At 47.1% G+C, this 14,063-nt stretch overlaps 1 protein-coding gene across 1 annotated transcript; it reads left to right on the forward strand.

The window, feature by feature from the left end:
• Nucleotides 1-7,247: 7,247 nt before the first annotated feature.
• On the forward strand, nucleotides 7,248-13,431 carry stc2a (stanniocalcin 2a). The gene is given in 5 exon segments (XM_062477119.1): nucleotides 7,248-7,558; nucleotides 10,161-10,303; nucleotides 11,105-11,316; nucleotides 11,584-11,588; nucleotides 11,591-13,431. Coding segments are annotated over 5 exon segments (858 nt in total). The 5' UTR covers nucleotides 7,248-7,419; the 3' UTR covers nucleotides 11,950-13,431.
• The last annotated feature ends 632 nt before the right edge of the window (nucleotides 13,432-14,063 follow it).

The following is a 14,063-nucleotide window of genomic DNA, read 5'->3' on the forward strand; positions in this document are numbered from 1 at the left end:
ATGAGCCCCAGAAAACCTCTTCCATCTCTGGGATGAGCCCCGTAAAAACCTCATCCTTCTCTGGGATAGGTCCTTAAAGACCTCTACGGCCCCAACCACCATCCCCCATAAAACCATGGAATTTAGGTTTGGTTCAACCTGCACCATGGCCAGCACCATTGTCTCTTTCTCTCCCTCCCTCAATCAGCTTCTTCCAAGCCTGGGGTAACGCCACAACTGAACCGGAGAAACCACCAGTGCCTGTGTCTCTCACCAGCCCCACCGTGACCGCCTCTGCTCAGATCCATCTAGCTTCCACGGCATCTTTCTCACACGCCATAAACACCCCACCTCAATTCACTAACTCCACTGGAGCTGCGCTCCAACCCACAGATATGACCGGCGGGCCCTGGAACCATCACGAGTAACTGTCAGTAACTGTCAGCTCACAAGGGTTGGAACCCACAACCGTTTGGACGATTGGGGGGGTTTGCGATGTCATGAAAACTCCAAAGGCACGCAGGCTGCACTCCCGCTGTGCTGGCACTCGCCTCCATCCAGAAGATGCCGGCTTCTTACCCTCCCCTTCCTCCTTCTGTCTCCCTCTCTTTATTCCTCTCTGGTCCTCAGATCCAAACCGCTCACTAGCTAGCTACCGCTCAATCAGAAACGCCACTGCTCCAGCTGGCCTCGAAGGCTGAAGCACTGCTGGATTTGCCAATACTACATTTTTTGTTAGTCTACGGACACAACACACACACACACACACACAGCCGTCTACCTACAGCCTTCTCTCTTCCAAGGCCCTAGGTCTGTCAACGCCAGATGAAGAATGAACTTGGGATTGTACAACCTGCAACTTTGACCGTTACAGGGATACACATACACACACACCTTAGCTTTTCACCATGTAGACCTGGCAGTGTCTAATTATACTTCACGTCTACTTGTCAAAATAATGGAAAGGTTGGGCTGATACTTTATTTTGTGAAGCTGTAATGAGTTACAGCTTAATAAATACATGCACCTGCCATGACGAGGTGCCTATTTCAGTTCAGTGCAAGGTATATTGGACTGGTTACAGTAGCAGCAATGTTAGCTAGTGCAAACAGCCCTGACAGTGCTACCCTAGTAAACACTAACACCCTGGCTAACTCGCACAAGCATTGGCTAAGAGCCATGCTTTCCTAGCTAATGCTAACACCGCCATGGAGGATATTAGCTAGCTAGCATTGGCTAAGAGCTACGCTAAACAGGCCAAAGCCTCCTCAAAGGTTTTATAGAGATCCCATTCTTAAACAATTGCCAATTTCTTCTTTATGTTTGTGTTCACATACCAGTATTATATTTTTATAGGTGGAATGACAAAGTTAATGTAAACAGAAATCTTAGAAGCAAACACATCATAAATCCATTACACCCAGTAAGTTGACATAATGACATCATAGTATCACTGTCAACGTTCCTTAAACGTAACAAACGTCTCCTGCCGAAACACACCGTTAAAGGTCCAGGTGTGTTGCAAGCACTCAAACGGCTGCTTCTCGCATGGAAGTCGGACAGTATGCACTGTAGGCCGACAAGTTGACAAATGTCAGCAACATGGCAGCCGTGTAGAGGAATATCAAATCCAGAACCCCACGGGATTTACTGGACTTGTCAGTACCCTTGTTCCTCTTCTCCTCCTCCTATCCAACGGTTCCTCTTTCCCTAACAGCCCCTGTCTCTTTTCTTCTTTCGCCAACGCCCTGTCTCATCCTCCTGTTCTCCGTTCGTCCATCACTCGTTCTCTTCCTCGTACGCGTCCATCAGACCTTGGAGCGTGTTTTACTGGGCGAGGAAGGAGGAGGAGGGGGGAAGGAGGGGTGCGAGCACAGGCTGGTGAGAAGCGAGAGGAAAGGGAGAGGGGGGGGGGTAGGGTGGATGTTGAGAGCTTCCACACTCCGCGGATGTCGTAATTATGAGGCAGAATTCCGGGAATTCCTGGGAGGTTTGGGGAGGAGCTTCTAGAGGTCTTTCCATGTGCTGGAGTATCTCTGCCCCTCTCCCAGCCTCCCAGCCTCCCAACCTCCCAGCCTCCCAGCCTCCTGCCCGCCTGCACAAACTCACAACGTGTTCCGACACACACACCGTTGCAGCAATCAATTACCTCTCACTCGAGTAACACTTATCATAAACAAACAGTACCAAACATTTGCATTCACAGTCTCATGTCACCGCCGTCAACCAGGCGTCTCCTTCGTGCAAATCTTGTATAGCTCACATACACAGACAGACCATTTCATTGGCCCACCTACACACACACACACACACACACACACTCATAGCTGTCAAATGGTTCAGTTCTTCATGTTCCTCACTAATAAATGAACATGTTATGTAATGTTTCAGGGAATACAGTATATTACAATAAGTTTAATCATGGTTAATTCATATTGTATAGCTCACATACACAGACAGCCCATTTCATTTTATAACATGCCCATTGTGTTTGTTGTAAACACAGCACCAGTATAGAAGAAACCCTCTCTGAACAGAGCACATCAGTGCCTCCTTCCTTTAATGAAATACCGGAGATTTCATTGTTCACATATGCAGAATCTTTCCACCTTCCAAAATGTGTAAGCGAGTGTTGACTAGAGAGATCAAAAACAGCATTAGACATTTCAAAGTTAGAACATGATATCTGAATATAGCTCAAAACGTCCTTGTCACATGTATTTGTTAAGTTACAAAGTTAGTATAATGTTCTCTTGGTCAGATCTCTGCAAATTAAAATGGGCCTGTCTGGATTAAAGGGGATATAATTCTTTTAATTTATTTTAAAACTGTTTTGCGTCTCCTGTGGGTTGCGTCTCCTGTCGGATAGCAAGACATGCATGCCACAAGCCCTCTTACTGTTCCAATCAGTTGGGAAGATTTGCTTAGGGGTGCAGGCGGTGGAACAATTGCTGGTAGAATGAAAGAATTAATGAAAGGAAAGAATGAAGGAAGGAAGGAAGGAAGGAAGTGAGATTTACATGACAACAAGCTTGTTGTCATGTAAATACCAGCATTACACATTGCCCCAGTGACTTTCCTTTGCATGCTTGTTTAGCAGCAGTATGGGTATCTGCTTGTCTATGATGGGAATCGGGTGTATGTCAGGACAGAAACTCGTAAAAGACCTGGTGAATCACGGGTCCAAAACATAATTATGGCTTTAATGCTATCTTCTAATCATGTCTCTTTTTTTCTATGGTTTTACTACTCTATTCACCGAAACAAGGGCTCAGCCTCTCTCGATCTCTCTATCACTCTCCCTCCTCTCTCTTTCTCGCTTTCGCTCTCCTCCCAACTCCCATTTGCTTTGGGGCCCACATCTCAGCCTTGTTGTGGATGGAGCCATTGTTTGGCAGTGAGAACATGGAGAATCCTGTAAGCCAGCCTGTTGTCTGACACAATCTAATGAAGCTAACACAAACGGTTGTCCCCCCACACTCGCCTTGTTACTCTACGTGCACTTTGCTGAATATTGTCAATTATATCCCTCAAACTTTGGCAGCACTGACTCCCTGAATGTGGGTTGCAGGCTACACAATAGCCTGGTAATGACCATGAGTAATCCAGGCAGGTTCAGCCTGATGGGTTTTAATGATCTCCTGGGATCCCCGTTTCACCACAAAGGACCCTTCATCTCTAATGAGGGGTAAGTGTGTCATATTGTGTCGGACGGTCATTCTTGGTGATTCACGGGGCGACAAATATAGCATCTAGGGCTCCAATGTTATGGGATTGGGTCGAAATAAGCATAACCCAGAAAAGGCTTCGTTTGCCTCATTGCAACCCTCTACTGGCTATTACGTAATAAACCCTTTGCCCAATTCACAAAACTGACGATTAATTGCTCCCCAGTCTTTTCAGCGGCTATGACACTATGTGCCACCCAAGGAGCCCGCATGGCCTCATGTCTCACCCTCATTAAATGGGGCTTTTGTGTCCAAGCTGCTCTCTTTTGTCTCTGGCCCCCACCTCCCCCACCACCAACCCTCCCCCCTCGTGCCCACCTACCGGAGAGGGGTCGACCTTGTACGTCTCCGTCCAGGATGACATCACCTCTTCGGGCTCCCAAGCCAAGGTGAGGGCTCACATGGAGAGCTTTGGTCCATCTCTCTCTGTTTACCGCTCAATCCCTCCTTTGTGCCGGCCAAGGCCAGGATCTCACACAGACTGTAATGAGATGGAGGACTTTGTTATCTGCCAGAACTGTAGCAATATAATTCACACAGCACCCAACTATATAATAGCACATTGTTTGAGGCAAATCAAATGATGGGGGTTTGGGAGGTATGTGCTTTCACACTGTTTGGAGTGAGAACTCAAAGCTGGCACGCTTGTCTGGGCCAGTAAAATCCCTCTTTTCACGAGTCAGGTGAGTTAACAGACCAGAGAGTGCTTTAAAAAGAGAGTGAGAGAGAGTTGTGTGTGTGTGTGTGAGAGAGAGAGTCTTTTTGCTAACTCCACACTTACGCAAATACTTACATATGAGCAAATGTATTTGTGGAACATATACACACACAAACACATTCTCACACTGAAATAAGTAAGTGCCAAGACATCATTCTTGGGTTCCTCGAAGACAACCTCTGACTGGTGTCACCTTTCCTAACATACACAAGGGCTTTGACCTCTGGCTATCTCTTACACACACAGAAACACGCACACAGACAAAGAATGAGATGTCCCTGTTCTGGTTTTAATTCTCCAGGAGGTCTAACTCAGAACACGTGTCGGCTTGCTGAAATGTTTTACTACACAAATCAATTCACGGTGTATGAATGTTTCTGGAGTCTATTTTGGGGAGTTTGTCACCGGAAAGACAAACACGCCGCCATGAGCATTTTATTGGAGTTCTGAAGTTTTGAAATGATACAGATGTAAACTCACCACACTCACGGACATGTACACTGCTGCTGCGCCGTAAGTCGGCATATGAGAGTGTTTTAAGGCAACAAAAAAAAGGCACAATGTGTGCATGATAATAGGCTCAAGTCGAACGGTCTTGACCTCCACAGCTCTCGTAAGCTATAACAGATGTCAGAACATTCATGTTCTGAATGACATGCATCTGGTGTCGGCTCATTTCACGCCATGCTTATACTGCGGCTGCTTTCCCCACATAGTGAACGCCGCGCTCCTTTCTGAATGATAGCTCATCGTTCTGCTTCAATCGCACGCAATTCACTGTCAAAAGTCATGTGGAAGGGGGGAAATAATGCCTGTGTCTGTCTCTGAGTTTGAAGACCAAAGTGTCACACAGCACAGCTGTACCTATATTAATGTGTTCTGTTGCTGGTGCGTATTGACCGAGCGTTTCTTTCACAGCCTTGCGCTGTCATGTGCATATTCCAGTGCCATATACAATTACTAGCCTGTCGTTCTCTAGTCTGCGCTGATTGGACCAAATCGAGGGTGTGTTCGCTGCGTGAGTAGCCATCGTTTCTTTCACCAGACTTGGATCGGACTACTGTTTCTAAAGGTGTGCCACGCCTTTAGGGTGTGGGGGGTAGGACACCCCCGTCTAAAGCCACAGATAGCCACATATAGTATAGCATTTTGCCTACAACACAGTGAGTTTAATTTGTTAGCCCATTTGGCACTTTCTCTGACAACAAAAGGCTTTTTTTTTAGCTCGCTGCGTTGCTGGTGCCCCGGAGCTATACAAACCAACGACATTCCCAGGAGCGTTTCCAAATTCCTCGAGATGGCCTGCAACTCATTGCGCCGTTTATCTCACAGATGTGGTCAATATTGCACGATTCCTCCCGCTGTGAAGCCTAATTTAAGACCATAAAAACTGGAGTCAGACGGAAATTATCTGCGAGTCAGGGCATTCTCATAACTTTGGTCAACAATTAAAAGGCGACAGTCCAGATTTGGTCTCCCTAATGTGGACCTAATTGAGGTTTCTTTAAATATAGCCTGGCTTCCTATACCGACCAACCTGAGCCAAAATATAATATACAACTGCATTTGTTGATATATTTAGAACTAACAGAAGATTCAACAGAGTTTACAAATTAAGAGATGTGGTTGTATTTGTCAAATTGAACGACTCCGTGTAGGATGCGCATGGTTCGGTAATGTAGGTTAGAATAAGCAATGTTTGAAATCCATCCATCAGACAAGATATTTTCATTCAATATGTATTTACAAATAACAAATGTAACATGACTACTTATTTGGCATACATACAGACACAAAATGTGCTCATCTTCCTACACTGTCCCAAATGTGCTGGCTTTAAAATGATGCTATCTCTGCCAACTATTACCAGTTATGTGGATGCAGCCCCGTCCTCCTTTCCTCTGTTCTCTTCCTCTCCTCCCTCCAATCCCACCACCCCTTCTATGCTTTCCTGTGATCTCCTGGTCTCCTCTCTTCCCCTCTTTGTCCTATTCTTTCTTCTCCTCCTTTTTCCTATCCCCTCCGTCTCTCTTCCACCTCTCCTCTCTCGAGTCTTGGCACATTTGTACACCTTACCATCAGAAGGCAGCCTTTTTTGGGGGTTTGACAGCATCAACACTTAAGTACAAAATATGTTTATTGGTTTGTTTGAACAACTATATGTATGTCTCTATCTGCATGCCACCGTATGCCAGCTTTGCAAAAATAACTTTATAGGCTATAAGTTGGAACAGATGACTAACACACACACACACACACAGTCAGCTTACTTGTCGGGGAGAAGACTCACCAGTCTCATCATAATGTATACTTCTGGCTCATTTTCTTTGCTCTCTGACTGTATTTTCTGTATTTGCCATCACTGTAGATTGTGGCTGCGGTTTTAGCTAACAAGACAGTTAAAATCTGCTTGCCCTAGTCGCCTATTGGCAAACATTAGTTGAAATCACAAGATTCCCAAACTCACTTCGAACATTAAGCAATGCCTGAGAATGATATAACTGACTGTCATGTTGCTCAGGTGTTGACTCCTGTCATGTAATATCATCGTAAAGGCCTGGACTAACTAGGCCTATCATACACTCGAGGTGTTTTCTTTAGTTTGCTTACAACAATTATTTTCCGCCAAAGTAGACTTAAGTTTTTCATACATACACAAATACTTGTAAAAGCCACGAACATTTTTACAACTTAAGTTTTATGGCAAGACGGGACTTTCACTAGACACTCCCCTAAACCTTGGACGTGGATGTCTTCTTCGCTGATTGGTCGCGAAGCCCGACTGACAACACCTGCTTAACTCCTTCATCAAAATTGACACCCGCGCTCCGGGAAATATAGCCAGCATCCCTCCCGTCTCCGCTCTCACTCCCAGCCCAGCCCGCAGACTAGGCAACCACGACACAATAATTAGGCGAAAGGTAAGCGGCGTGTTCACATAAAGAAGTGGATCATTGTTTTTTTCAGAGGTCTGCCTTGCTCCTTGCAGATATAATGTTGGTCAAATTGGCAATAGCGCTGTTGGTTTTGTCAGTTTTTGAGCAAGTAGTGGAGACGGATAATATGGACATTCATGACAACCCGCCAGAAAAACCGGCAAGCCAGAAAGGACGTCTTTCTCTACAGAACACAGGTAGGTAGAGCCATAGGTAGGCTGTACAATTGTAAATACATGACATGACTAACGTGCTGTGGAAAGTGGCTCGAGGCTCTGTATGTGTGTGCGTGTGTGTGTGTGTGTGTGTGTGTGTGTGTGTGTGTGTGTGTGTGTGTGTGTGTGTGTGTGTGTGTGTGTGTGTGTGTGTGTGTGTGTGTGTGTGTGTGTGTGTGTGTGTGTGTGTGTGTGTGTGTGTTATCAGCTCACTCTCACACACATTTCTATAACGATGTCATTGCAAACGGACTTGTGTGTGCACGTGCTCCCCCTGGAACTAAATTAATTGAGACATTGATCAATCCATATTCTCAGGCTGTTCAATAACGTTTATCAATGTAAATATTGTGCTTTGTTTTTGCAAGATTGCGTTTTCTAAATAGAAAGATATATATATATATATTGTAAACATTTGCAGATATAAATTAAATGTTTTAGTACGGCACAAGATAAGGATAGGTGCCATTGCATAGCCTACCCAGTAGGTCTAGGATAACCACCCATTTTGCGTGTGTGTGTGTTGAAGGTGTTTAAGGTTAAAGTTTTTTTTCTGCCATAAGCTTGAGCATTTTACAACACAACCCACATAACATTGTGTTTTGCATTAAATGCAGCTTTGGCATTGCTAATTATAATTCCATTCCATCTCCTCTATCATCTTGGATCTGTGTCTATTAAGGCCGAAGCCAATGGGCTATAAGAGTTTGCAGCAAGTTATCAAAATAAGATCTATTTTTGAAGATTTTACCATATAAAGTTAATGTTCCTGCATATCTCTATTTGGTTTGCCTGTCGCGAAATGGGGACAGCGCTGAATGTTTCACAGTTGCTCAGTCGGTCACACCACTGTGTAATTCAATGCACGTTGCGGCCAGCTCGTACGATCCAAGCACATTCCCGTACAAATGCCAACACAAGCATTGCCGACAGCGGCTCACTTTTCCTGCGCACTGAAGTTCAACTCAGTGCCTACATAGTCCTCTCTCTCTCCCTCGCTCCCTCGCTCCCTCCTCCCCACACCCCACACCCCCGACAGAGGTCCCTTGTTGACAACCATCATTTCTCAAATAAAATAGCTATTTGCATTGACCCTGAGCGGCATGCATTTAATCAAATGCATAAAAATGGAAGTTCCAGTGGTGGCCCTCCCTGACAAAACTTGGCAATGCAAATCGAATTTGTTTAGGGTAATGTGTGTCACTCGTCTCATTTTAATTGTTTGTGTTTATCAACAGCATGAATCAACAACACAGTTTCCATAGGCGTCATCACAACATTTGTAAAAAATGCTCAACATTGTAATAATAGCTGGCCTGACCTGGCCTGAGATTCAACCCCACCTCTAGGATCTGGAGAACAACTATGAAAATACAACAGTCAGACTGCAATTAGATGTCCCAGGCAAGACTTTCTTAGATTTTTGCTCCGTCATTTCTGGTCTCTATCATTAGTTTTATTCCTGTCGTCCTTTGCTGCAGTGGTTTTAGAGGACAGCTGAGGGCACAGGGAGGCCAGCCAGGGGACTGTCCTCAGCCAGGGGACTGTCCTCAGCCAGGGGACTGTCCTCAGCCAGGGGACTGTCCTCAGCCAGGGGACTGTCCTCAGCCAGGGGACTGTCCTCAGCCCTGGACAGCCTCGCTCCGCCTTCCACACCTCTCTCACTTCAGTGAAATGACCACTGGCTCAATCACCTCCACTCTCTTTGCTTCTGAAAGGTCTTACCAGCTTAACAGTGTATAAGGGGGGGGGGGTTGTTCATTGATGGAGAATAGATATGCAATGGTCAAGCCTAACCTTTTTTTATCTTGTGCAACCCTTAACCCCACACACACACACATGCTACACCAACATGCCAACAGACCCTTGTTGATGGACACTCCTCCACAGACCATGGAGGAACCCTCGAGTGTGTCTCTCCTCCACATGTAGTCAAAGCTGTATCTGCAATGCACCATCCCATCTCCACAGCAGGCAATGCAGGAGAGGGTTTTGACGCAGTCAGAGTGACACCGTAATCTCTGTCTTCCAAATTTTTTGTCGGCTGTCTCGCTCTAAACCCACTTAATTTCTCTCTCTCTCTCTCTCTCTCTCTCTCTCTCTCTCTCTCTCTCTCTCTCTCTCTCTCTCTCTCTCTCTCTCTCTCTCTCTCTCTCTCTCTCTCTCTCTCTCTCTCTCTCTCTCTCTCTCTCTCTCTCTCTCTCTCTCTCTCTCTCTCTCTTGTTCTCTCTTTCTCTGGTGATAATGTGCTGCACGTTTAACGCAGAGAGATACTTTTTGGATGATATCCTGTGGGCCTGTACCGTATGATTGGACCATTCCACTGCGGGTGTCATCGACGCATCCTAGTTACAAGTGACGGAAAGGAGATGCCTAAGCGTACCCCCTCCCCCCGCCCCCCTGCCCCCCTCAACCTCTTCCGATCTGTGATTCAGCATTTGTTATACATTGAGGCATGAAAATGATCTCTCTCTCTCTCTCTTTGTCTTGCTCTTCCTGTCTCTCTCTCTCTTTGTCTTGCTCTTCCTGTCTCTCTCTCTCTTTGTCTTGCTCTTCCTGTCTCTCTCTGTCTCTCATTCTCCAGCTGAGATCCAGCACTGTTTAGTGAACGCGGGGGATGTTGGCTGTGGTGTGTTTGAGTGCTTTGAGAACAACTCATGTGAGATCCGAGGACTGCAAGAGATCTGCATGACCTTCCTCCACAATGCTGGCAAATTCGACTCCCAGGTAAGACATACAGTGTGTGTTCAGTCCATGTTAATACATCGATACTGTGTGTGTTCAGTACATGTTAACACTGTTAGTGTACAGTACATGTTAATACATCTATACTGTGTGTGTTCAGTACATGTTAATACATGTACTGTTAGTGTACAGTACATGTTAATACATCTATACTGTTAGTGTGCAGTACATGTTAATATATGTACTGTTAGTGTACAGTACATGTTAATACATCTATACTGTGTGTGTGGGTTCTATGAACACCTTCACAGTGTAGCCCAGTCTGTGTCCTTCTCTCATGGCGTTCACATCCCTTTCCCCTGGGGACCAGGGGCAGGGCAAGCCAGCTGGCTCCGTGCCCAGCCTGCTCCTCTTTCATAAGGGTACAGAAGGCTCAGGCCTCGGCCTCTCAGGGCCAGGGCCAAGCCTGACTTACTCTCAGAATGTCTATCATGCTCAGGTCATAGAGGGACATGGGTGACATGAGAGCAGGCCCAATGAGGGGTTACGTTTAGGAGTAAAAAAAAAAAATCACGATCGTGGAATAATGCTGGTTTGTCAACATAGCACACCACAGTCATGTGAGCCATAACCGCTGGCACATGCCCTCGCTCACACACACTCACATTCCTGGAACGAGCTGTCTCCCTCTCACCTAAACATAGTTGGGATGACGATGACAAGCAGTGTGACAAACTAACTGGGCCTGAGGCATACGGAATTCCAGTGAGCCCTCCCCTCCGTCCCTCCCCCGCCCGCCTGCCTCCTAACGGGGTCGGGTCCGTCCTGTGTGTGCGTCTGCAGGGGAAGTCTTTCATCAAGGACGCCCTGAAGTGCATGGCCCACGGCCTGCGCCACAAGTTCAGCTGCATCAGCCGCAAGTGCCTGGCCATCAAGGAGATGGTGTTCCAGCTGCAGAAGGAGTGCTACATCAAACACAACCTCTGCTCCGCCGCCAAGGACAACGTCAACGTCATGGTGGACATGATCCACTTCCAGGACCTCTTTCCCAAAGGGTGAGGAGAAGCCCCCCTCCCCCCGGCCGCTCACTCAAAGACCCACTTGCTTTTTCTCCCCCCCCCCCCCCCCCCTCCATCTCTGTCACTCTCTCGACCGTGTCTGTCCTTCTGCCTCCGTCTGTGTTCCTCTCAACTTGTCCTCTGTCTTAACTGTCGCTGGGTCCAGGGGAGCAAGAGAGATGGAGGTAGAACGGTCGTCACACGAAGGATGAATGTCATTAATGGCATTGTATGTAATCAACGTATTTGTGTGTGTTTGTGTAGTCCGTACGTGAGCTGGTGAACATTCTGCTGAGCTGTGGCGAGGAGGTCAAGGAGGCGCTGACGCGGAGCGTCCGGCTGCAGTGCGAGCAGAACTGGGGGGCGCTGTGCGACAGCCTGAGCCTCTGCACCTCCCTCGCCTCGCCCCCCAGCCCCCCTCCCCCCTCCCTGGACCAGCGGCGCCCCGCCCCCTCGCACCCCGAGCCCGAGAACTCCCGCCCGCCGCGGCAGGGAGAGAAGGACAAGCCCGTCAAGGGGGTCTTCAACGGACACGCCCGCTCCCGCGCTCAGAGCCCCCGACGCCAGGTCCCCGACGTGGGGTTGGTGTCCGAGCAGGAGGACCCCGAGGCGACGGACATCCGGAGGTGAAAGAGCGGGAAAACATGCCCTCCCCCCCCCCCACACAACCTCCTCCCTCGACCACCCCGCCTCACAACCCCCAATCACTATGACCACCAGACACGCTCATGCACACAGAGCAACATACTCTCACACACACACAGACTGAGCAGAAAGAGAAACAGAGCCCACCTTTCCTGTCCTGAAGCCTCACCTCTGTCGTCATTCCAGCAGTCCCAAATGCTAAACTTGCAGGGTAAATGGGTAAATGTGGTGTAGCTTGTGTTGTTACTCCAGATTGTAGGCCAAGTTTTGTGTTGTTTTACTATGTCTATCGTTGAATAATATTCTTATCGTTGTTATTTCAAGTGTTAGATTTATTTTGGCTCTAATATAGCATTTCTCAAATCGGACATATGGTAAGATTTGATTATATTTGTATTATTTATTTCATTCTTTATGCAATGTTAAAATATCAAAATGTACATAGAAATATACCTATCTATATTTATTATGAACATGTATAAATATAGTCGCCATATGCAATGCTGATATACTGTCGATTATATGGTGCGCTATCTTCTTGTATTCTTCACAGTATTGAACCCATCACCCGTCTGTATGTAGATATGTAACATACATCATTTGTTTGTTTTTTCAACGTGAGAATGTGTAAGATCATTCTAGATACTTGATGATTAGATACAAACTGTACAGGTTTGAAGTCCAGTCCTGGCACATACATTGACAAATGCTCCGGTACGTTCTCTGTGGGTCTCTGCTTGCCTGTGCTTTTAACCCGTAGAGGCAGAGAAGACACTGTCTGGAGCAACACTAGGTTAGGTCTCGGTTTTAGTCTTCGTCTTCGACTCCCCCATCTTTTCTCAAATGTGAAATGACATGCATCAATGTGCCTAAACTTTGCTTGTTCTTAAGTTTACGGTTTACTGTGCATTTGACTGGAGATAATGGTTGTATCATAGTGGTGAATACGGAAAGAAAATCATAAAACTGTCTCCAATGAAGTGTCCTTCAAACCTGGGGGTGTGGAGAATCTCAGTTGGGGTGGGTGTTTTGGTTCGATATCAACACTTTGTCCATTGTAACATGTTCACATTGTAACAGAGCTTGTTATCGATGTGCTATATCTCCGGGCTCTGTATAAAGCAGCTTTGACGAAGCTCTCCCCACACTGTGTCACGGTCACTGAGGTGAGGGCAGAGAGAAGCACCACCCTGGTCTCACTAGCTGCAGCGCAGTGGCCCTTTGAAAAAGAAAACATGTCCAGTTGTTTTAATTACCCTTTAGTCACTGGAACCCTGTAGCCTGACCAGAGAGGGGGGCATGAACACCCCCCTCCCCCCTTCTCCAGAGCTGAGTTGTGTCCATGTGCGGCGGGGCTCCGCCACTGTTAAACTCAATGTTAGATTTACCAAGGCCACTCGAGAATTCCTCTGGCTTTGTCCAATAGCCAAGGGAATGCAGAGGACGAGAGAGAGAGAGAGAGAGAGAGAGAGGAGAGAGAGAGAGAGAGAGAGAGAGGGAGATAGAGAGAGAGAGAGGGAGAGAGAGAGAGAGAGAGAGAGAGAGAGGAGAGGGAGGGAGGGAGGGAGGGAGGGTGGGAGGGGAGGGAGGAGGGAGGGAGGGAGGGAGGGAGGGAGGGAGGGGAGGGAGGGAGGGAGGGAGGAGGGAGAGAGAGAGAGAGAGAGAGAGAGAGAGAGAGAGAGAGAGAGAGAGAGAGAGAGAGAGAGAGAGAGAGAGAGAGAGAGAGAGAGAGAGAGAGAGAGAGAGAGAGAGAGAGAGAGAGAGGGAGAGGGAGAGGGAGAGAGAGAGAGAGGGAGGGAGGGAGAGAGGGGCAGGGCGAGAGCTCCTCTCCATGGCTCTTGGGGGATTTACTCTTTATCTTGTCTCTCCTCCTTTGCATCTCACTTCATCGTGTCGTCAGTCTCCTTTCTCAGTTGGAAGGAGACTGGGGCTACCCCAAACAGCACGTCGTTGGCCAGTCGGGTTCTGCTTCAGGAACCATGATTCCAGTGAAGTATGAAATCTGTTCATCCTTTGAGCACCATGTTGTGTGAATGTAGAATCATTGACAGCCTGTTAAGCTCCCTGTCCCTAGCTGTGACGTGTATCTCTTGTTATGC

The sequence above is a fragment of the Osmerus eperlanus genome, chromosome 13 (assembly GCF_963692335.1).
Source record: "Osmerus eperlanus chromosome 13, fOsmEpe2.1, whole genome shotgun sequence".
Classification (NCBI taxonomy): domain Eukaryota; kingdom Metazoa; phylum Chordata; class Actinopteri; order Osmeriformes; family Osmeridae; genus Osmerus; species Osmerus eperlanus.